The 24,480-nt window shown below is 56.8% G+C and overlaps 1 protein-coding gene across 6 annotated transcripts in view; it reads left to right on the top strand.

The window, feature by feature from the left end:
* Positions 1-24,480, top strand: part of RAPGEF1 (Rap guanine nucleotide exchange factor 1) — a 110,243-nt gene that overhangs the window by 22,715 nt on the left and 63,048 nt on the right. Inside the window, exon 1 of one of the 6 annotated variants that reach the window (XM_053667631.1) lies at positions 1,789-2,049. The exons of the other annotated variants lie outside the window; for them this stretch is intronic. Coding sequence (XP_053523606.1) covers positions 1,917-2,049 — 133 coding nt within the window. The 5' untranslated portion in view covers positions 1,789-1,916. Of the gene's footprint in view, positions 1-1,788; positions 2,050-24,480 lie in introns of those variants that run through there. 6 annotated transcript variants of the gene reach the window in all.

Consider the following 24,480-nt stretch of genomic DNA (forward strand, 5'->3'; position numbering starts at 1 on the left):
GAAACTGACGTCACTCTGAGTGTATCGAAAGGGTGGGGTGGCCAGTGCTGGGGGTGGGTGGGGCGCGGAGCTGGGGTTGGACGGTTTACCGGCCATTAGGCGTCAGCGGCCGGCTCCGGCGTGGTGGGTCTCGGGCCTTTGCTCTCTGCTGATGGGTGGCCGAGGTTCGATCGGAGGGAGAGGTGCTGCGTGGGGGGGTGGCGGTGGCCCTGACGCCTCCGCTCCCTCCCCTACCCAACCCCGTGAGGAGTGGAGTGGACGTGTGCTGTTTGCTTTCCCAAGTTTGAAATCTGTGATACGGTCTTGAAATGTGGCTTCTGTATTGTAGATCCAAAGGTGAGGCCCGAGCACGTGCAGGGATTTGGGCGTGGCTTCGTTCATTTTCCCACACTGCCCCAATCATTCTCGCTCCCTCGGGACAGGCAGGGCCTGGGGCCACCACGCCAGGGCCCCAGGGAGTCGTAACGGAGCACGGGCACCCGAGTCAGACGGCGTGCGGTGTGCGCGGCGCCCGGTGCCTCCTGAACTTGGTCTGTCTGTGTCTGCAGGCCTTCGGGGGCCTGTCGTCTCTAGGTTTTGCTCTGGTTTTGCGAGTGTGATTCGCTCCTGCACTGGACCATCCCACTGCAGCAGAGCCAGGCGCCTTTGACCGCGTGCCGGGGGCATCACTGACTGGAGCCAGAAATCCGCTGTCCGAGATTATAAAAACGTCGGCAATGCCTGTTTACCAGAGGATGCCTGAGCGCCGGGCAGCGTGCCGAGCCGTTCACCAACACTTTGTTTTATGGGACTGGAATTAAGTCCATTTAACAAGGAAGCTGAGACCACAGTGCTCCCTGGGTGAAACAAGTGGCAGGGGCGGGACTCGAGCCGGGTGTTTGGGCCCCGGCAGACCGCTCTGCGCCCCTCAGGCCCACTTTGTGAGTTTGCCTCTGAAAATTGGCCTCAGACTCTGGGGGTGAAATCTGTCTACCTGGGCACTTTCTTCTTTTTACCAAAAAAAGTATATGATTTTGTGCCCTTCTTTGGTCCCAGGAAACCTGTTCAAAATTTTCTCCAGAAAAACGATTCCCATCCACACTGGACTGGGAGACCGGGGCTTGAAGGCACAAGCTCGTGGCTGTGTCCACCCTAAGGGGTCTTTTCTCCTTTGGAAGCTGAGGCATAGCTTGCATTTCTTTAAAGATTTTTATCTATCTATCTATCTATCTATCTATCTATTTATTTTATTTATAGGAAGGGAGAAAGGGCTAGAAACATCAACGTATGGTTGCCTTTCCCACACCCCCGGCTGGGACCTGGCCTGCAACCCAGGCATGTGCCCTGAGTGTGAATCGAACTGGCGACCCCTTGATTCCCAGGCGGGTGCTCAGTCCACTGAGCCACACCAGCCAGAGCTGCAGCTTGCACTGTGACAACATTTGCCTTCCCCTGGAAACACAGGCCTAACGACCCCACTTGCTTTCACGGAGCATCCGTGAGAGCACACTGGCTGAGAGGGAGAGCCGTCACAGGAGGTGCGGTGTTGGGGCCCGCGAGACTGTGCATCTCCGGGACACACCCAGAACCGGTGTTTCTGGCTCCCAGCTCTCTGCTCGCCTGCCCCCCCACCCCAGAAAAGCAGGAGTGGAAGGGTCTGGAAACAGCTTGAGCGCTGCGGCTGCCGCTGGGCTCACGGGGAGCAGTGTCCAAGGAAGGCTGAGGAAGCAGCTTCTTAATATAGACCGTTACGGAGGTCCACCGGCAGGGCGACTCCCACCCTTTTCCTCTGATTTCCTCCCGGGAGTGGAGCGAGCCGGGAGGGCAGGAGGCAGAGACCGGTCAGGGTAGAATTCAAGCTTTTCTCTTAAGGGTCTGCCAGGGCTCGCTGCTGGGGGGCCGAGATGCCCCGGAAATGAACCCCCTTTCAGCTGGCGATGCAGTCCTTACTCCACGTTCAGCAGAGACCCGGGGCCTGGAAGGCTCTGTGGGCCTCCGCCTTTAGAATGGGCAACGCAGTTGAAACCCAGAAGCCCCTGAGCCGGAGCCGTCCCAGCCCCTGGAAGCAAGGTAACGCGGCCCCGGGCCCCGCCTCCAGCAGGAAGGAGGGAGGCAGCCTTCGTTCGGGCGCTTCTGCTCCAAACCAGAGCGAGACTGCCAGGGAAGTGCCTTCAGTTCGGCGTCGAGAAAAGTGGCAGACAGTTCTGAGGAACAAAATGGTCCGAGTCGCAATGTGCTGGCGCGGCTTGGTGGGGACCTCAGTGTCAGCTGCAGGTTCTGTTCAGTGCCGCGTGTGTCTGTCGGTTGAAAAGTTTTTCTTTTAAAAAATGCTCCAAATATTTTGGTATTCAGGAGTTTGAATTTTTTGTGACAAAGTGGTATAGAGAATGTTATCAATCGCTTTTAAACATACAAATCCTTTCTTCCAAGGGGTTCAAAGTACCTTCTATAAAAAAATCTCATGTTTATCCATCCTGGCCACCGCCAATGTGGGTCAGCAGCTCCTGTTAACACCTAGTCTTTGTCCCTTAAGGGCCGTGCTGGCGTCAGCGGCAGAGGCTGCCAGTGGGGCCCTGGGACCGAGGGCCTGTTGGCCGTGCCCCAGGGCTACCCGTGTCACCCTCACCTGGCAGAGTGCCAAACTGTCAAAAACTGCGCCCTCGGGACTTGGTCGGGTCCTGGCTCTCTCACCTCCTCTCACCAAGAAGTAGTGGTGGTGGCGCTCCACCTGTTGTGGTGACACAGCTCGATTGTGACTGTGTGCAGGTGTGTGCCCGTGTACGGAGAGTGGACACCAAGACAGTGCATGGCTATGTTAACGGTAGTTGTCCTTTGTGGTTAGAGAATGGATACACTGTTTTACAGGGAAAAGTAGACGGACGCTAAGCGACCTTCCAATTTCAGTCCCTCTGACTGTGCATCGTTCGTTCTGTGGCCATCGAGTTATGCTGACGTGGGTGTGTTTTTGCGGTCCTTGGTCAGACGCTGGTTTGAATAGGACAGGGATAAGACAGTGGGGGAGGGGCAGTCCAGGGGATTTGAACGTGAATGGGTAGTAGGTGATGTTGGAGCTGTTGTTGATTCTATTACAGGCAATAATGGTAACAAGCTTTGTAAGAGAATGTCCATTTTTGGGTAGTGATACTCAAATATTTAGCAGTGAAGGGTTATGCCGTCTATAATTTTATTATAAATTGATTCAGGTAAATTAATGAATGTATACATACGTACAGATAAGCAAAAAGCCAAGGATGAGATTAGCAATTACTAGAATCCAGGTAATGGACATATGAGGTTTGTTACTTTTTTTTTTTTTTTTGCTTTTGGGATATTGATTTTTTTTTAAGATTTTACTTATTTATCTTTAGAGGGGAAGGGAAGGAGAGAGGGAGAGAAACATCGATGTATGGTTGCCTTTCCTGCCTCCCCTGCTGGGAACTGACCTGCAGGGAACTGGTCTGCAACCCAGGCATGTGCCCTGACTGGGAATCGAACCTCGATTGTCTGGTTCACAGGCCTGCGCTCAATCCACTGAGCTACACCAGCCAGTGTTACATATTTTGTAATGCATCTTTACTCTTTTGATTTTTTTTTTTTTTAAATTAAACCCAGGCGCTGACGAGGACACCACTGCACAGGGTCCTTCAGGGGAACCACTCACGCAGACCCACTCACTGAGTGGCCACGTGGGCTAGCCCCCAGACCGCATGGGCGTCGCTCCCCTAACTAAAAGCTCCACTTTGTCACAGGAGCTTAATATGTTTACTTACTTTCAGATTGTCTCTGCTTTTCCTTAGAAAAATGTTGGGGAGTTGAAACTCCTTAAACTTTCCGTTGCAAGCAGCCAATTTACAGACACAAGTAAAGAAAGCTCTCGGTGATTCCCGTGAGAGTGGCTGCGGGGCCGCCATTGATAGTCAGGGTTTCGGGGTCCGCAGGGAGTGGGCATGAGAAGAGGAGCGCTCGCTGCCTCTGATCACTAAGTCCCCGAGGGTCCTGCCGCCCAGGGGCGCACCCCCTCACCCTTGGGGGGGTCTGTGCGGGCCAGGCACAGGGCTGCCAGTGTAGAAGCCAGGGACGTGCAGAAGCAAGGCCGTGAGGGTCCTGCACGGTTTATCTGTGTGTTGACTCAGGGTTGGTTATGTTTCAGAAACTGGACTTTAGAGCAGTATTTGGGGACCAGGTTTAGTGACTCCCAGGCACCAACCTGGCCCTGACCCTGACCGTGAGTGCATTTTCCTCAGGCTGTGCTCCACACGGTGGTGGACTCAGCGGATGCCCGATGGCCTCCAGGCCAGCAGCACAGTGTCGGTGTCTGCTTTAGGGGCGAGTGAGCGCGTGCATTCGCTACAGGCAGGGGGACCGCCCCCGACGCCCGTCCAGCCTGTCTGGGGCCCTGTGACGGCAGAGCCAGAGCACGGTGCTCAGGGTGGTCCGGCCCTGAACCCGCACATTCGGAAGGGAAACCTGAAGAAAATTATCATTTGCCCTTGAGGTCATTTGCTCTTCTGTTTCTAGGTCATGCACTTGCAAAGTAGAAAGACCAAAGTGACAGAATACTGGTTGCAGAAACATGAGTGTCACCACTCCGCCTGCTGTCACCTCAGGAGCCTTTAGGGCTGGAGAGATGCCTGTCCGGTGTTTAAACAGCGCGACGCGCCCTCCGCGGGACCCACACCTGTTTCTTCCTGCCCTCGTTTTCCCGGTAGCTTCAGAACCCAAACGTGGAAAAGCGGGCCGCTCTGCTTGGGCTCTACAGTGATGGTGCCGCACTGGTTGACGCTGTGAGTCCTGGCGCCACCTGAGTGGGTCCCAGCAGCCTCCACGGGAGAGATAGGACGGGGGTGGGAGGCGCCGGTGGTGGCTCCGGCCAGCCTGAGCTCTGCCAGCGCTTGCCACTCTGCCCGCACTTGCCATCTGACCTTAAACAGCTGAACTTTGTGATCCCAGATCTCCTCGCTCCCTCACTGCCTGTCTCCAGTGGCCTTCTCCACGTGGGAGCCTCTGGGTCTCCGTGCAGCCCTTACGCCGCAGGGATCTGTCTTCCGTTTACCCGTTTGTCTCCCCACCAGATCAGAAGCCTCCGGAGGGCTCTCTGTCAGGACCGCAGTCCTGTCCTCCACACCAGCACGGCCTCGCGTGCAGGAGGCTGCGTGGTACCGCGGCACAAAGGGGTCTTGGCCCTGGGGGCATTCAGCAGCGAGGTTGTGCCGCCTCCGAAATGTTCCCCCTTTCTTTGCCTTTCTCTGCCTGAAGCCATGGGCGGTGGAAGCAGGCGCACCTTCCCTATCCCCCTGCGATTCTGGATTTATGGAGGATCAGCTTACTGACCACACTGCAGAAGATCCATTCACAAAAGGCACTTACTTACTCGACATTTAGTTGTTGATTCATTAAACCAGGTGCCTCAGGAGATACTCCTAATATTTCTGTTTCTTTCTCAGAAATATTTGAAGGGTTGCTTTCAGTGGTCATGCTAGCTTTGGGCAGTGCAGAGCAGGCGGGGTGTTTCGGGGGGGAATTACAGACTGCTGCAGTGACTGTAAATTGAATTGTTATCTCCTTCAGAAATCCCAGCAGCCCGGGGCCACACCAGCCTGCTAAGTGGAAACGTGAACGATTTGCATGTTTGTACACAGTTGGGTGTGAGGTAACCAAATTAACACCCTCAGTGGAAGATCTGACTGTGGAAAGTGTCTCTCCAGGGCGAGGCTGGGCTGGCTGCAGGGCGGCCGTGCTGGGAAGGGGATTGGCTGGCTCAGGCGTGGGCCCCGGAGGATTTGCATACTTCCCACACGCTCCTTTGTTCCTGTGCTGCGGGCCGTGGAGGGTTGTTTGGGTCCCAGTCCCAGTGGTGTGTGGACTGGCCCCTGCATGCCCGGTGGTGGGGGAGCCGCCTGACAGCTTTTCTGGCCAGCGCTGCCGCCGGCCCCCACCAGCCGTGTTCTGGTCTGTGTTTTGCTGCTTTGGGGCCTTGGTAGTGTGCGGCTTCAGGCCCCTGAGCAGCACTCCGGGAAGCGAGTGCTGGCTCCGGCCACGCGTTCAGGGCCTTCAAGCTGGGCGGGGCCCGTCACAGGGCTCCACGCTTGCAGCCTGTTTCCCAGTCTCTACGTGATGTTAACAGTAATGCCCACCTCAAAGGACCGTTGCAAGAATTACATGAGGTAATTTATCTAAAGGGGTCAGAGCTTGTAACTGACATACAGTAAGCATTCAGTGAGTAATAGTGATTCTTACCATACACTGCGCATCAGAAAGAACCCTGGGTCAGCGGGGTCCCAGGACGCAGGTCACGGGCAGGGCTCTGTCCCAGCCCCAGCCAGCTGCGTTCCTTCACTGAGCTATTTCCTCCTCTCAGTTGAAAGGATCATGTACCAGATGACCTCAGAGGCGCCTCTGCAGGCTGTGCCTCGGTGACCCCCGGCTCTGGCCACTGTCACTCCTGTCTGCCAGCTCCCTGGGTGTTCGGCATCTGCAGACAGCATTGGTTCTGCCAAGTGCATGGTCATGGGGGGGCCTTTCCTGGTGGATCTCTTTGGAAGTGGTGGTTACAGGGGCGGACAGTCGAGCTGCACCCAGGTAGCGTTAGACTGGGCCCCGCCCGACAGCCCATTTTCCCCGTTTGGAGCACACGGTGCTGCATCGGTGCGTCCCAAGCCCGTGGTGGGGGACAGCTTGGCCTCTGGAGCCTGGGTAGCCATGCACGTCTCCTTTGCTTCCACTTTCCAGTTGGCTGATCTTGGGCCAGTTACTGAATTCTGGGCCTCAGTCTCCTCATCTGTAAATGGGGCCTCCTGGGGTGGCGTAGAAAGCTCAGAATAGTGCCTGGCACAAAGTACGTGTTCAGTGCTTTTATTATTGTTACTTTTAGGTTGTTACTGTTGCAGAGAGATTACATTTTATTTTAGGAGAACAAGTGTTGCATTATTGAAGAAAAATTGGAAAATACTGACAAAATGCTAAGAAAATGCATGTTGGTTGTCTGAAACTAAAAACCCTGGAACCGAGTGAGCAGAGGTGTTAGCTGTTGGTGTTCATCTTCCCCAGAGCACTGCACGCGTGCGTGTGTCTGTCACAGACCTGGAGCCCCATGCAGGTCCCGTCTTCTCTGACCTCACGCCTCCCGTGGTCTTCAGAGCTGCCGCAGTGAGCATGGAGGCCCGTTCTGTGGATGCTCCGTAACTCGGTCACTCACCCGCTGCCGTTTTGTGTGGTGGTTAAGGCAAGAGCACACGGCTTTACTCGTGTGTACTCGTGATTCTGCAGAACGGTTTCCTTAGGTACTTCCCAGGCTGAGTCCCCAGACCAGAAGCACGGGGACAGCTTCGGGGCGCTCCCCACGCTGCTTTCCTGGGGTGCTGTCGCTGCGTTGAGTATTACCGTTTTGAAATTGTTTCTCTTGTAAAACGGGAACTGTATTTTTTAATTCTGTCGTGGCGATTTTGATGGCATGGGGCTCAGAGAAAGGTCGTGGGAAGTTCAAAAGCCATTATCAGTGCTAAGAATCTGCTTTTGTTTCAGAATATTTTTGCATTGGACTTGGCTCTGTCTCATTCAAGGGCAGAGTTTCACAGAGAAGAGGCATGCGACTGAATTGGAGGGTCCCCTTTTCCCGTCACAGCTTCTGTCTTCTGCCTCCCAGGGAGCAAGGACCATCCAGTACTTTCATTTTCTTGCACGAAGGGGACAGAGTGAGCCCAGAGGCGTCACCAACGTTGGTGGGGTGACTCCAGTGTTAAGCCGCGCGGCTGCCGCCCCAGGTCTGCCCCTCCACCATGTCTGTGGGGGGCTGACTCATTACCATGCCCCCACTTCTTGTACGTGAACGCGGGCACCACCTCAGTTGTCACCAAAACAGATACCCTGCTGAGGGACAGCGTCCTGCGGGGGCAGGTGAGCAGACAGGTGCAGAGCACCAGGGCCTTACAGGGACCGTCGTGGGTGCAGGCATGTCCGCACCTGGTTGGTGGTGAGGTTCACAGATGTGTTTGGATGGGACCGTGAATCGGCTTCAAGGTAGGAGAAGTTTTCAAAGCAAAGGTTATTTTATATGCTTATGGAAGCACAGTCTTGAGCTAGACGGGCACGGTAAACGTCTTTTTAAAGTATTCCCTAACTTGACCAACGAAGACATCGAGGCTTAGAAAAGTAAAGTGACTTGTCTCAAGTGCCACAACCAGTTTGTGACGTGGTGTCTGTCTCGTGCAGTGGGCGAGACAACAACCACACAGTAAGGTGTGTGATATCAGCGTAACACAGTGCGGCAGACTGTGCGTATTATGGTTACAGGTTTTACACGTACGGACTTGCGTGTTGTAGAATGCGTGTTCAGTATACTGTGTATACAGCACACTGTATATTACATAGAGCTGTCGTGATGGGACTCGGTACTCTATGTGGTATTACACAATACTGATGTCCATCGTGGGCTTCCGTAAGTTGGTTTTTTTGTTAAGTGAAAGATCAGATGTAGGACATGGAAACCATAAATGTGAAGGAATTCTTCCCATGAGACGCGCGGGGAGTTGTTTCGGGTGTGGGTAAGAAAGGGGAAGGAAACGTCACTTCGTCATCGGGTATTTCCAAATTTAGAACAATACCTGCACCTCACCCTGGCTTCAGGGTCTGTTTTACCCAGGGGACACGCACAAAACACGTCTGTGTCGGGCTGTCTTGGTTCCACCTGCACGGAGGGTGTCACTGTCATTTAAGGTGATAGTGATGGCCAGTGGCCACTTCTGATGTCATTACCTTTTGGTGAGTGCTTTTAGGGCACTTGATTCTGGGATCACTTCATGCGAAATACCCAGGTAACTGTTTCTGGAAACTGTGGGCCACAGCTGAGGGGTCTGCCCCGAGACTGTTCACCGTGTCAGCGGGGGGCAGCCTTCTTAAAGCGCCAGACAGCGAACACCGTAGGCTTTGCACGGCCGGGAGGCAAACCCAGGACTGTCGTGTGGGTACGTGGACAGGTCAGCTAAAGTGAAACCACCGAAAACTGACTGTAAACAAGCGGCGGCACAAACTACCTGGAGGCTGGCGGCGTTTGGTCTGTGGGCCGGCCAGCCCCCGACCCACACGGTGCTCTCGGTTCAGGCGCGCTCTGCTGGCACTGTCGTTGCTCACCAGCTGCCAAAAGCACTTTCCCATTCGCAGGCCAGGAGAGGACTTCATGATCATCACGCAGCTGCCTCCTTTTTGCAGCCGAGCCGGCTTAGCTGAGCCTCCGGTTCCTGGTCTTCTGCACGCACATCCAGCCTTTGCCTGCGCGCAGTTCCTCTCTCTCCTGCGGCGATGAGAGGATAGGTGATGGGAAGGTTGCAGAGCCTGGCCCTGTGGGACGCAGAGGCCTGGCGTTGTCTCCCTTTACTGTGAGATGGGCACCGCGCTAACAAAACCTGGTAGTCGTTCGCCCGTCAACAGATGGATGCTCATTCACTCGAGAAACGTCCGCCGACAGGGTCCTACGGCACAGCCGTCAGGGTGCTCAGGCCAGAACACACAGTCTCCCTCCTCTCCCTCTCACACCCTGTTTGCGACCCCTTGACACCCCCCACCGGCTCTGCCTGCGCACTCCCAGCGGCCACCTGCCAGGCTGCACGCGATCTGCCGCTGCGGACCGAGTTTCCCAGCCGTCTCCCCGGGTCTCCTCCTCCTCGCTGCTCTAGGCACAGGAGGCCGCCTGATGAAAAACTAAGGCATCGCTAGCTCCCCAAGTTTATAGCATGTGTATAAAAAGTAAACATGTGGCGTGTCGGATGACAGGTGTTGTGTGGAGGAGAGGTGGGGGTGGGGGGTGGTAGGTGGTCCAGGGCCGGGGGAGGGTGGGAGGAGGGGCGCCCGATGAGCGGCAGGCGAGCGCTGCAGCTGTCTGAGCGGGAGCGCTCCAGAAGGACCGGCTGGTCTGAGGCCTACGGTGGGGAGACAGGTCACCCCAGTACTTAGCGACTCAGAACAACAGCAGTTACTCGGGTCCTGCTTCTGCAGGTGGCCGTCTAGGCTGGTGTCCCTCGTGTGCCTGCAGCCAGCTGCAGGGAGGACTCGCCCCCCACCTCTGGCAGGCTGGTCCGGGTCCCTCCTGGCAGCCGGTAACCTTCCTGGAGAGTGTGGCATGCAAGGCCCTCTGAGTCCCAGGGTTGGAGCTGACATTGTGTCACCTTTACCTCCTGTCACCGGTGAAAGCAAAGGCCAAACCCAGATTCCAGGAAGGTGCTGGAAGCCCCCAGGCGAGGAGCTGTGGATCCGAGGAGACTGCGGTGGCTCTTCTCACAGACACTCCGCCACAGCTGTCTGTGAGCGAGTGGCTGGCATCTGACCCTCGCAGGGGCTCTGTCTGGGAGGCAATCCTTCCTTCGACACTGCACAGATGGGCTCAGTGAGGGTCCCCTAACTTGCTCAAGATCACACAGCTAGTTAGCGGCAGGGTTGGGACCCAAACCTTGGTGTGTCTGGTGTCCAGGTCCCTTTCGCTGTCCTCTCTCCCCGACAGTGTTGGTTCGTAAGAGCAGACTGAGCGTCGTGCGGGGGAGTCCATGCAGTACTCCTTGCTCACCGAGTCACCCGTTCACTGAGTTCAGACTGCCCAGGACCTGCTTGGGCGCAGGGCACTGCTGTTCCCGTCCGTGTGGTCGGCAGTGTTGGCACGGCCGCCGCTTGCTGAGCCTCTTCCAGGGGCGTTACCATTGGGGGCTCGTTTCCAGTCGGGGCAGAAGCACTGCTCACAGCCAGTGACCCTTGACATCTCACGTCATCTGTGATAGCAGTCTGCGTGAGGGTCATCGGTGTGTTCCGTGGAGAGCCGTGCGGTGCATGCATTCAGCTCTCCGTGCTGTTGACGGCGGCAGAGTGCGTGGTCAGGGTGGTGCGTGTTCTGCCCCACTGGGTCGCACAGGTGGCTTCGCTGTCCCTCAGTTCTGCCCACGGGGCCTCCTGTGCTTACTGGCTCATGCCTGGGCAGCTGGCCATCGACCTGTGTCACGTGGCCTCTGGCCTGTGGCCCATCTTGGCACAATGAGTCGGGCCGACTGGTTCTGGCCCAGGAATTTGAACCAGGACACAGAGAAACCGTCTAATCACTGACGGGCATTAGAGTTGAAGAGTCGTATAGAATTAGCGGCAGGCAGCCCTGTGTGCTTCAAATCATGAGGGAGGGGTAACTCAGGAGAAGCACGTTCGTGCGTTTATTTAACAAATCTGGATTGCTTTAATCACCTGGGTTACGGACCTCCATCCTCAGGGAACTTGCGTTTCTGCTGGGAAGACAGACAACACCCCTACGCTGAGTGCACGGTAATGGGTGTGATAAGGAGCTCAGCGCCGTGGGAAGCAGAACGGGGGTGTCAGGAGTTCCAGGTATGAAAGGTCAGATTGCAGAGTTCAGTAGGGCTTACAGGGTGGGGGGGTCGCACTGGGAAGGTGGGGTTCACGTCAAGGCTAGGGGAAGGTAGGGACATTGGCCAGGCAGCCATCTGAGGGACAAGCATCTAGGGCAGAGTGTTCAAGGAGTCGTGGGGAGGCCAGTGTGATGGGGACAGGGACAGCGGGTCCTGTCAGGCCTTGAGGACCGCTGTAAGGGCTGGGACTCCTGCCATGAGAGAGCTGGGCAGGTGCTGCCGCACAGTCTGGAGGAGAGAGACCGTCTGACTTCAGTGTCACTGGGACCTCTCCGCTGCATGCTCGGGGGCCGGGGGAGCCCAGGCAAAGGTGGGGTGCGGGCAGGAGGCCTGCAGCCCAGGGAGGGGCAGTGCAGAGGCCAGGGAGTGGTCGGACCCAGCAACTGGAGCCCACGGGGTTTCCCCACTGCCTGGATGAGGGTCACAGGAGAAAAAGGTCGTTGGCCTGAGTGTCTAGCTGTGAGGGTGGGGCTGCCCTCCACTCAGGCGGGGAGTCAGGAGGGGAAGGTGGTAGAGGAGATTGGGGTCCATCACACACACACCTGTGATCACGCGGCCATGCCCAGTGGGTGGTTGGGCGCACTGAGTCTTAAAAGGAGAGGGATCTGGGCTAGAGGCGTGAGTCTCCGTGCGAACCCCCGTGGGCGGGGCCAGGGTGAGCTCCCTTCCAGCCCTGCCTGCCGCCGCTCCCAGGGGTCTCCTCACGCTCCTACTTACCTAGAACCTTTTTTCATTTGGACATGTTTCACTGGGTTTCCGTTTCTGGACACCAGAAGGCTGTGGCTACGGTGGTGGCATCAGCCCTGACCAGCGGGGCTCAGTCGTTGGGTGTCGTCCCACAAAGCAAAGGGTCTGCGGTTCGATTCCCAGTCAGGGCACTTGCCTGGGTTGTGGGCCAGGTCCCCAGTGGGGGGCGAGTGAGAAGCCACTGAGCAGTTTCTCCCTCACATTGATGTTTCTCTCCCTCTCCTTCTCCATCCCCTTCCCAATGCATAAGTAAATGGATAGGTAAAATCTTTTAAAAATGGTGGTACCATTCCACTTTACAGTTTGGAATCAGAGTCAGGGGTTAAACTTGACCGAGGTTATGTGGACACCAAGTGGCCTAGCTGTCTCCAGAGCGGGCGCCGTCCCGTTGTCCTTCCTGAGCCGTGTGTGGCTCTGGCGCTGTGGCTGGTACTCAGTGCGATGTGAGTGGTCACATCGTCTCCTGCAAGTTAGGGGCCGGGGTGAGGCACCCAGACTGAGGCTGTCCTCGGCTTGAATTTTCACTCTCGGGAGCCCGGTGCGGTGAAAAGAACTGAAGTGTTGGGTGGGCGGTTCATTGATTAATCTTTTGAGTCTTTTCTGTCAGTGAATATTCCAGCACCTTCTGTATGTCAGACACTGTTAGGCACGAGTCTTTTCAAACCTGAGCTCCTCCTCTGAACCACAGAACCCAGGATCATTTCTGTGGCTGCTTTCTGAGACCACCTGGGATGGTTCAAGCTGGAGTCATTCTCGACGCACAGGGGAGAGGCGGTTTATTGCACCCAGTGGATTGAGGGTCCTGGGCTTCATTCTCTCCTGTCGCCGTCCTAGTTGAGAAAGGCAGAAACCAAACTAGCCCCCAGGTGGCTCCATAATTACACGCTGAGAAAGACCGCGGAGCTCAGAGCCCTGCCGGGAAGGGGAGGGTTCCCTCGGGTTAACCTGGTGCGGTGAGGGCCTGTGCCTGCAGGGGGCTCCGTCTGGCCGAGGCGGTGACGTGTGTGGCCTGAGGGGCAGGGACGTGGGGGCGACGGGTGTCGTTTACCTATCTTGTCAAAGCCTGGAGCTTCAGACAGAGCACGGACAGGCGGCAGAGCTCTTCGGTCGGTGAGATGGAGGGGACCCAGGGGAAGCAGGGGTGACTCGGTCGAGGCGACAGCCGGTGCCTGGCTCGAGCCCTGGGTGGTCACCATCCACTGAGATAAGAAGTGCAGGGGGAAGCCTGCTGCTTATTTGGTTTACATATTCACAGTAAACTGTGGTTCTCTTAGGGCCTTTTCTCTTTCTATTAACCACAGGAATCAAAACTGTCGATCACTGGTGTTTGCAAACTTAGAATAACTGACCAGGTTCTCCCTGAGTTCTTAGCTGGTGGCACTGGGGACTTTTACAAGGAGTGACTTAGAGGGACAGGGCTCCTTCTTGAAAGGGCTTCCTCCTTCCGCCTGCTGTGACACCCTGACCTTCAGAAGGCACAGGGACCCAGTCGTGGCTCGTTTTTACTTCTCATGGGCACGTGGGCCCCTAATGAGGCTTTTCCATCAGGAGGTCCCGCAGCCTCCCTCCTCCAGTGGCTCCGTGACTCTCTGGAGAAGCGTGGAGTCAGGCGCGCTCACTTGGGTGGCTGGGACCTGTGCGCACGGAGTGTGGAGACTAACAGGTGGGTTTCCCGGGCACCTGGGAACTAGTGCCGTGAGGCACGGGGGCGGGGAACGCCGCGTCCGTGTGCCCTGCGTTTGCCCCCGACACGGGGGCTCCTGGGAATGTCGCTCGTGTCCATCCGAGCAGGGGAGGCCGGCAGTCGGCAGGGCCTGCGGGACGCGGTGCCTGTGTGGAAAGCTCGCTTCTCGGTGACTGCTCAGTGGCATTCGCCGCCCACGGCAGCCCTCGTGGTGCTGTTGTCCGTCTCCGTTGTACTAACAAGATGCTCAATTAATCGTCTGAGTCTCTGCGGCTGGTTAGCGGGGGAGCCGGCCTGGCTGTAGGTGACCACAGCCCCGTCCCGCCTGCTGACCGCAGAACGTGCCCCTCATTCCCTTCCGACTGACCTGGACCTCGGCGTCCCAGCTGACCCACCCTTGGGCGGCGGCCTGTGTGCCCCCTCTGCCAGTGACGAGGTCCCCATTCTGGCCGGGGCCACCTTGATGGTGGTGGCAGTGCCCTCGTTCACCACGCTTCTCTGTGCTGCGTCTCCCAGTGGGAGGAAGTCTGCGGCTCGCTCACTCTTTCTTTTCCTTCCTTCCTTCCTTCCTTCCTTCCTTCCTTCCTTCCTTCCTTCCTTCCTTCCTTCCTTCCTTCCTTTCTTTTTAAAGATTTTACTTATTTTTCTTTAGAGGGGAAGGGAAGGAGAGAGGGAGACAAATATCAGTGTATGGTTGCCTCTCGTGCGTCCCCTGCTGGGAACTGGCCTGCAACCCAGGAATGTGCCCTGACTGGGAATCTAACTGCAATCTTTTGGTTCGTAGGCCCGTGCTCAGACCACTGAGCTACACCAGCCAGGGTGTTTATTATTTTTTTTAAAGATTTATTTATTTATGTATAGACAGAGGAGGAGGGAGGAAGAAAGAGAATGAGAGAAATATCAGTGTGTGGTTGCTTCTTGTGCACCCCGTACTGGGGACCTGGCCTACAACACAGGCATGTGCCCTGACTGGGAATCGAACCAACGACACTTTGGTTCACAGGCCAGCACTCAATCCACTGGGCCACACCAGCCAGGGCAGTCCGAGGCTTTTTGATCTGTCTGTGCCTGCTGCCCCCCTTCATCTCTTGTGCTGCCCTCCTAAACCTTATCCTGTTCTCCTAAGAAGCTGAGGGTATGGTAAGACCAAGCCTCCAGCCTCCCCATGTGACCTTGGCTGTTTGAACCTTGGGCTCCTTGAGGCAAGATTCTCCGAGGAGGAAGTGGGCTGCCCGGTTCTCCCCGCTGCCGGCCGGCCCCCAGGCACTGCTTTTGTGCCCCAAGTGGCTGCTGGTGCCAGGAGCCCTGACAGTCCCTGCGGGTGCAGCTATGTGTCAGGCCTTAGTCATCAGAACTTCAACCACAGCATTGTCGGGCCTCAGACCTCAGTGCTGATGTGACCGACCGACATGTCATTTCTGCCAGAAAGGGGTGGGGAACCCTGTTTCCATTAAGTTCTGTAAGGGCTGTCTCTGTGCTGAGTTGGGGCTTCTGAACACAGCACACCAAGCAACATTAATGGCTTAGATTCCCTAAAAAATGCCGCCACTGATTCCGAGTTATTGGGCTGTTGATTTTTTTAAATAAAGAGCCATGTTACATGGTTATCTGAAGAACATTGTAGAGCTTGTAAAACTAAAATTGAAGACCCAATTCCGTGTCACTTCACATCCTCCTTGAAATTCCTTCTAGAATGTTGTACTGGAAAACGTTTCCTCCTTCTGTTGAGTTCATACTTTTTTTTTGGATGGTCAAAATCAAAACGTCTAGTTTCCCTTTTTGCTTTTGCCGGTAGGAAACTCAGAACTAAATGGCCATAGCTGAGATGCAGTAACTCTTGTGTTCCAAGCTTCCGATTCTGTTCTCTTTCACACGGTCCCGTTGGTGCCGTTTCCGTGCTGTCTAAACAGATACCTGCCATCCAGGGAAGGGTTGCTTTGAAGCGTCGCACATTAGTTTCTGGGGTTCACTTCGACCATGCTTCCGAGTGGAAGCAGCTGTGGGGGTGTTATGTTAACAGTTAGGTGTGAGTTTTAACTAAGCCGTGCCCTAGGTGCGAACTCTGAATTCTGCTTCTGCTCAAAGGGGTCCAGTCCCGTGATGTAATTCTGACCGAGGAGGCCTTCCTTCTGCCCAGAGGGAATTGGGAATTGGCACGGACCTGTGCTCTTCTGCAGCAGAGCGAGAATTGCAAGCCCTGCCGCATGGGGGGCACTTGTTTGCCCTCCGGCCAGGCTCCTTTTCTCTTGCCCTCACGCCACTCGTCACTCGGATAGAGTGTGCAGAGGAAAGGCTCTTTGGCAGATGCTGTTAGGGCCCTGGGGCGTAACAGGGAAGCTAATTTTAGTTCTGTTTTTAAGGTTAAGGTGGTTCAGTTGTGTTCTTCCCCTCAGGGTAGAGTGCTTTAGCTTTTGTTTTTGCTTTTGCATTTCCTGTGTATACCTCGTGAAGCAAAATGGACTGCTAAAAATGTCACTTGGTGTTGACTTTGTGCCTAGAATAACATTCAAGACTTGTGAGCATAAAGTCACTGAAATAGTTTTAGGAGGAAAGAAATGTTACGCTACTCTTTCAGAAAATTTTGCTTCTAGAAAATTTCCAGTTGATGTTCTGTGCGTATTTTAATTGGACATGCATAATCTGTCTCTTTCATCAGTGCGTACGATAACATTTGGTTTCTGACACCTTGCCTCTCCGCTTGTGTGCAAACACCTCATTTTTCAAGGTGTGTTTCGGAGAAAGATCACAGTTAAAGAGGAAGATTCCACGCTTGTCCCTGGAGTCTCTGGGTCGTCTCGGAGGCCTCACCACGGCCCTCGTGCTGTGTCCACTGCGGCCGGGCCGCCGCCTGCAGGGGAGCCCTCACGGGCGCTATGCAGGCCACGTGGGAGGCTCCGAGGCCGACAGACCCCTGGGGCCGCCGCTCTGCCACTCCCATCCCCACTCCTTCCTCTGGGTGAGAGGTAGGACCCCGTGGACAGGAACCCCCGTGGGCAGCTGTGCGTGGAACAGGAGCAGTGGAGTCTGGGCAGAAGGAAGTCCCCACAGGCATTTCCTGCTCGCACTTCCTGTCCCTCCTCGGCCTTCGTGCTGTTGGTGCCCGTCACCCAGCACCACCTTCCCGCTCCTCCCACTCTGAGAAGCACGGCCCGGCGGCTCTTGAGGAAGACATTCTGGTGTCACAATGGAGAGGGTGAGCTGTAGCCCACGTGCACAGGCTGCGTTCAGGCTGAGTCCCAGTCGCCAGGGACTTGGGGCCTCGTCCTTTCCCCCAAGCCTTAGTTTCTCTCCATTGGTGAGACGGCCACTAAAATAGCGCCTGCCAGTCAGGCTGGCCCAGTATGTGCTCGATGCCCGGGGGGCTGGTTTGGGGAGACTGTGCTGTGGAACGGGGGAGGGGGTGTAGGCAGTGCTTGACCGCTGCCGTCTCATGTTTCTGTGGCTGCTGCCAGCGTGGGGACAAGGCGGCCGTGCCCGCCAGTGTGGGTGTGGCCCTGTGGCAGTTTTCGGGGGGCTTCTCACCCGAGCATGTTGTATTTAGATTTCCGATGGACCCTCGCAGTAGGTGACAAAGGCCCAGAGAGCCCTGTGCTGCACCCCCCCACTGGAATCCCACTTCCCGGCATCCTCAGGAGCTGCCGGCCCCTTGGCCCAGCAGCACCCATCTCCTGGTCTCTGCCGGCCCTTCTGGCCCTGGCCGCTTCCCTGGGCTGCTATACTGACCTTCGGTCTGGTCTCCCGATTCACCAGGACCCTACCGGCATGGTCTTCCCTTTGCCAGGAACAGCTTCCCTGTGTCTGCACCCCAGCGTCCTCCAGAAAGAAGATGAAAGTCCGACCAACCACAGTCAGTCTCCTGCAGGGTTAGGTGCAGTTCTCCTGCAGGGTTAGGTGCGGTCTGCCCACGGTGGAGGATGACTTGAAAGCGCACCGTCTCGGCTCCCTCCTCTTCCCTGTCTCTCCGCCCACTCCCCCAGCATTTCCTGCTCCTCCCTTGTGAACTACTTGCTCTTGAACCCTGGTCTTAGTCTGACTCTGGGGATATCCAGACCAAGGTTCAGTCAGTCACCACCCTTTCCAGATGTGTCCAGGGGGTGTTGGCCCCGCCTTGCAGCGGCCGTCACCCTTGTAACGCTGGGGTTGGGGTCCTTCTGCCCTGCTCCTTGAAAGTGTTGGTGCTGGGTCTGCCGGACACGCTGCTGCAGCCCAGGCACCGAGATTGGGCTCGAAAAGTGGTGCCATGTGCCACGTCACCTCTGGCAGTCATCCTCCACAGGGGTCTGTTTTCTCTGGAGAGGACTGAGGGGACGGGACAGCCTCTTCCATGACAGCTCAGCCTGGGGCCCGGTGGAGGCCGCCCTGAGCTGAGCGGGTGGGGACAGTGTCCGGGCACTTGCATGCACTCGGAGGCACAGCATCAAGCTGTCAGTCCTCTAAGCTCCGCCCGCCCAAGCCTGCAGCGGCGCATCGGGGCTGCGTGCCATGGGCAGCTCCCGCCCCAGAAGGGCGACATCGTGGGGGAGAACAGCTGATTCCTGAGCCAGGTGTGGAGCTCTAGATGACTTTGTCCTTGGGGCAGAGGCCCACAGTGGGGGCCTGCACGTCGGGGGACTGGCCCCAGGCCCGTTCAGTGGCGCAGAGGTGTGAGCCCAGCTTTACCAGGCGGACTCCTTTGGGCGAGAGATCTGAATTTTACAGGCAAACAGTGCTCCCGTTGGGGCCGAGGAGGCTGCCTGCGGCAGCGCTTCAGATCTGCGCCCGCGTCTCCTCTCACCTCCAGCCGGTGGGGGGGTGGGGGGGTGGCAAAGCCCTGTGCGAAGCCCGGGCGATCCCCAGCGTCAGGACGCCGGTCCTGTGCTGCTCTTTTTGCTTTGATGAAAATTTTGAAACACTGCTCTCAACCTCCCACTACAGAGAACACAGAAATATTATACAGAACAACTAAATAGACTGCTCCGCGGTGGTGCTTCCGTTTGTGGAGAGCTGGAGCCCAAACCACGTCAAAAGGTGGCCTTAGACACTGTGCTCGGCTGCCTGCAGGGTGCAGGCCTGTTCACGGGGGTTTTGTCTGCTGATGTGTGTGCACCTTCCAAACCTGCCCACCAGCTTTTTGGAAGCTGTGGGTTGGTGCGGCACCCCTGGCTCTGAGGACACGGTGCCTGGCAGGACACCGTGAAAACTCATGGGGGTCTCGGTCATGGTGAGTACCCGAGGGGCCCGCCTCCTAGGAGAAAACGAGGTCTCAGTGTTTCTCCACAGTCGTTTGGTGGCTCTCAGAAATTCTTGGGCCATCAGACTCGCCCTGCTGGCCCCCGTCCTGTCTAGGCGAGGCCTTGTCGCCCCCAGACTGTGCGGGGCTACACCGTCCCACAAGGTGGGGGCCGTGCTGGAGGCCACCAGGCCCTCAGCAGATTCCTTGCCTCCCCAGCTGGTTTTATTTTCCTGGCTAGAAAATTCAAGATTTTCCTCTTTGGTGTAAAATGCAGTTAGCACTTTCCACTGAGGAAACGGGGTGGGGTCAGCGTGAAATACAGATGGACCTCCGGCCTCGGGGTCTGCTCCCGACCAGAGGTGGCGGACCCCTAGGCCAGGCAGCACGGAGGCGCCTTGCCCACCCCTAACTTCAGACACTGACCCCTCAGCCCCTTGCCTGTTCACCACTAAGTATTTTGTCCAGGTTTGCTTTCTTTCGATTGCAAAGGTGAACATGTATAGTTGTCTCGTGTATGTTTGCTCAGACTAGACCCCCTACTACTGACCCTCTTAGGGTACAGTCACTACTTTAGAACAATTACTTGAGGGCAAAACTCACATTTTCTCCAGCACAAATTAGATGCTAAACATGTGTACAGTCAAACATAAGCAAGCACAACCTTAATCAAAAGGAAGAGTAGTGATTGATCACTCCCGTCCACTGGTTCTGAGTGAAATATGGTCACCAGCACTCTGCACACAGTAGGTCTTTAGGAAATATTTATTGGCTAACTTGTACTCTGAGCTTTGTGCAAGACGAGACCTGGTTCGGCCACATTTCCTTGCGTGGGTGGCTGGTTAGTTGGAATCTGGCAGCTGGCACTGGCACTCACCCCAGCCCGCCAAGCCCCAGGGCTGTGCGGATGCGCCCAGTCTGGGCCCAGCATTCGCACACCGCCCGTCGGTCGGTCAGCAGTGCTCTGACCTGAGAACCCCTCTGCTGTCAGAGTCACCTGCCTGTCCCTTTGTGGGCAGTGGGTCTGCTGGGCTTGTAGTCAGCCCCTCCCCATCTTCTTGCTTATCTACCTATTTTAATCCTCATCCGAGGACATTTTTCCATTGCTTTGAGAGAGCAAGGGAGGGAGAGAAACCTCAATTGGTTGCCTCCCTTGCGCACCCAGACCAAGGGGTCACACACATAACCACTCAGTCACTGGACTGCACTCCAACAGACCGAGCCACACCGTCAGGGCCCGCCCCATCTTCTTAAGGGGTGTGCTGCTTCCCTGCTTCCTGCTCCCCCCCTCCGCCCCAGTTTTCTGAAACAGCGCACCGTGGTCACGTAGAGAACCAGTTAAAGCCCAGGTTCCTGGCACTCCCCCCGGAAAAAAAACCCTGATTGCCTGGTCCACGTTGGGCTGGGGAACGGCGTGCTGACCAGCTCTGGTCCTGTGGACGACCGCCCGAGGCACAGCCCTCCACGTCTGGTCACGCTCGCTCGGGGGAGGAGCAGCGTACTGTTGGGTCATAAAATCAGTTCCATGGGCTAAAAAGTGAAATCGAATTTAACTCTCTTAGATTTTTGATAGACTTCATGTACTTGATTGTAGTAGAAATGCATTTCTTACCACGGTTTATAGTCCAAACACACATGAAAGCCAGCGGCAGCCTCCACCTTAGAAGTGACCCACCTGTTGACACGTGACCCTGAGTTTTGACTCAGGGCAGGACACTCTGCCTAGTGACTTCAGGTGAACACTTGGTGTCCCCCCACCAGACCCCTGGCCACAGCAGCTCCTCCTTGTCCTAGTGGGGGGTTTCTCCCCCCCACGCACTCCAGGGAGAAGGGGCTTCAGCAATTCAAGTTGGTTGTAACCAAAGTTTCCTCAGCAGTAGTTAGCCCTCCTGCCTGCGGTGCCCTCTAGTACTTTCTGTCCTGCTTCATGCGGAACCCACACAGTAGACCTGGGGACCTGCTGGTGGGCTGCGATCGGCGGTGAACGTTAGCAAGAGGAGCAGAACGGCTGCTCACCGAGGTCGGCCCCGCCCTGTGCATTCATTGTTCGGGTCGGGGCTCCTGCGAGGCTGGCTCAGCTCACAGCACCAGGGCTACTCCGGAAGCGAACCCTCTGCCGAGCCTTGGAGCCCTGGGTGTATGGTCGTCCCTGGTAGCTTATAAACCACCTGAGGGCAGAGCCTCCACCCCTTCAGCCACGGACCCTCTGTGGGCCCCACGCCCAGCGTCTGGTGGGTGGAAGGAGCTCTGCCAGGTCGTGCTCATGGGTGGGCAGCCCGGGGCCTGCCCGTTGTGTTGTCAGCGCCGTCCCTCTGGGAACATGCGTTCTGACTCCACACGGCTTGGGGAGGACGGGTCCCTGCCTCCTTCCCCTCCCCAGTGCGGCCCCCGCTCAGACTCCCTCCGACCAGAGGTGGGGGCTGCTCGTGCGGGAGGGACTGTGAGGGAGACTCCGCAGGGGGACGAGGCTCCTGCTTGGGAAGCGCACGCTGGTTTCTGCTCTGGGGACCCTCGGACAGAGCGGCGGGGTCTTCCCTGAAGGCATCCCTGGGCTGGGGTGGGTCTGGGGAGTTCTGAACAGGAGAGAACTTGCAGGGAATTAGAGGAATGCGATTTGGCTGAGTCCAAGATCCAGGAGATGGAGTCTTGAGCACTGGCCACTAAAGAACTATATTTTAAAAGCATATGTGAGAGTGAGACCATTCTGTTACTAATCACAGGCTGTAAGGTATAAATTCCATGAGAGCTGGGAGGCCTTTTTGACTTCAGAGAACCTCCTTCCAGTGCTTTTAGCCAAACAGCAACTTCAGCATCGCTGAAGTATATATCTTTCCGTAACTCGCTGCTTTGGGGGCTGTTTAAAAACAGTGCCTTGGACATGTTCATAATGCCACCTGTCAGGCTGAGAAGCCGGCGTGCAGACTCGGCCGGTGCCCATGGCAGTGGCAGCAGCCCCGGCTCCGGCGCCAGCTCAGAGGCCTCGATGGCTGCGCAGCTGGGAGTGAGGTGGCCCAGGCGAGCGCTTCTCCGGAAGAGTTTGGGTCTCTTACAAGCAGTGCTGGCCTCACAGTCTTTTCTTCTGCGCTTGTGGTGACTTGCTTCCCTGGTGATCAAAGTTGTGAACACACCTAATAAATGGCACGTTTGCTGGCTTTGGCTTTAAACAGAGGAAGAGGAGGCCTACGTTAAAGATGTGTCACCCGAGTCAGAGCGGGGGCGGGGACGCAGCCGAGCACAGAGCCCTGCACCTTGGAGGCGCTGGCTTGCTCAGAGTGGAAGCCGGACCTGCAGGGAATGAGAAAATCCCTGCAGGGACAGAAGGGGCATTGGGCCCTCCTTCCTGTGAACCCATCTTCTGCTTTATTTGAGCCATCGGCTCCCTCTACTGAGTTTTAGGAGACTGCATGGCTGCCGCGTGAAGCCTCACCGGGCTCAAGTTTAGGGTCTGCCACTTACTCACCAGCCTCAGTTTCCCCACCTTGGAGGGTCGCTGTGAGTCTTATATGAGAGAGGCCTAGAAAATGCCAGGGGTGGTGCTGGGCACTCACTGTGCCGGAAACAGCCCCGGCATTTGCTGTGTGGCCACTGCCGTCCGCTCCCCGTGGGGCTCAGTGCCTCCTGCAGTGCCGTGGCCACGGGCACCTGTACGTCGGACTGTACACGCACTGGACTTCAGGCTCTGGGCCAGGGCGACTTTAGGCTTTGCCTAAACCAGCACGCTTGAGATTTTAGTCCCAGAATTTGAAGGGCCCTGGGAGCCTCTGGCAGGTGGTTAGATGTCTGTGGCTGGAAGGAGTTTGCCAGCGAAGAGGAGGTGTCGCCAGCGCTGGAGTGGGCTGTCCTTACTCTGGGCCACTGCGTTTTCACTTACCACGCTGCCGGGGTCTCCTGAGGAGGAGGAATGGTGCCTGCAAGGCTGGGCTGGCACTTTTTCAGCCTTGACCGAGGAAGGAGCCCTGGCCTGGCTTTGTTCAAGAGACTTGAGTCCTAGGCTGGGTGAGTCCGCCCCCAGGGCCCCGCTTCCTCTGTAAAAAGACCCAAGAGTGGGGGCTCCTTGGGAGGAGGAGCTGGCTCCTCTTCGAGAGCCCAGCCCCTCAAATGCGGGAAGGGGTGACTGGGTGAGTGCAGTCGCCATGTGGGACCCGCTCTGTCTTACCTGACGCCCTGTTTCGCTGAGGTGATAGGGAAGGGAAAGGACTGCAGGGGACCCTTGTCCCTCCACTGTCTTCACTCTCCCAGCAGCAGGCTCTCGGGCAGTGTCCCAAGCTGCTGGGGTTGTGGCTCCCAGCTGCTTTCCCTGTTGTCTGGAACAAATAAATGGATGAGTATGTGCTCGCTGACAAATGAAAATGTTGTTTTCCTCTGGAAGCCCAGAGGGCAGCCCGGCCAGCTCTGGGTTCCTGGGGTCTCCGTGCAGGGCTGCACCGCACGCGGCTGAGGCTGTGGAGTTATTGTCCACCCAGCCTCCCGCCCCTGTGCCCGGTTAACGGGCCGCGTTGCTGCTGACATGATGCTGAAGGACACGCGTCGCGGCCCCCGAGGACCGTCGTTTGAATGCTGACCTGGCACCAGTCCTGGCACGCAGGGTCCTCTGAGGGAAGCCGCAGCTCCAAACAGCCCCACCTAAAGGACAAAGGTCGGGGCCGGCTCGCTTCCTGTTGCAGCCGGGATCCCAAGAGATGGGCTGCGCTCCGGCCCTGCTCGCCTTCTGCCCACTGCGTCCGCACTTGGGCTCAGACTACACCGTCACCCCCCCTCCCGCACCCCTTCTGGTCGCCGGAAATCCAGCTGCAGGGCTCACCGCCTCACCTCCCTGGGAGTCTGTGGAGTCGACTCCAAGTTGATTCAGACTGTGGGGGGGGAGAAAGGCTTCCTTGGGGTGGGCCACCCCGGGGACAGGCAGACCTCGAGCGGTTCGCGGCTGTGTCAGGGCTACGGCTGTCTTGTCTGTGACGTGCATGTGACGTGTGTGGGGTGGTGGTGGGGACTGTGACTTGGTTTCCCCATCTGTCACATGTTAATAAGAGTGCTTCCCTTCCAGTATCAGTGTGAGGATCGGGGGTAACAGGTGAACCCCCTGCCCAGGGTCCAGCTTCTAACGGGATGGTTAAAAGCAGGAGCTACCGACCGAGCCACTGGATTGGGCGCCCGGGAGCAGCTGTCCGCCCTGGAGGCTCCTTCTCCTCTCCTGGCGACGTCCGTCTGCGACTAGGTGGCAGTTTCATAGCAGGAGGCCGAGGGAGGCCCAGCGTGGCTCCAGTCAGAGCCCTCTCCGAGGCAGGCGCCTCCCAGCAGGGCAGCCTCAGGCTCGCTGCGAGAGTCGAGTGTATTTGCTGGAGGCTGTGATTTCTGTTTAAATCCTGTGAGATACCTCAGTTGTTGGATTCTCAGCCCTTTCTTTTGATGCTGCTGGAAGTTGAGAGGCATGTGAGCTTCAGGTTCAGCTCACTCCAGCATCTCAAAGTCAC

Source organism: Artibeus jamaicensis, unplaced genomic scaffold (assembly GCF_021234435.1).
Source record: "Artibeus jamaicensis isolate MK-2021 breed Jamaican fruit bat unplaced genomic scaffold, CSHL_Jam_final contig_471, whole genome shotgun sequence".
NCBI lineage: Eukaryota > Metazoa > Chordata > Mammalia > Chiroptera > Phyllostomidae > Artibeus > Artibeus jamaicensis.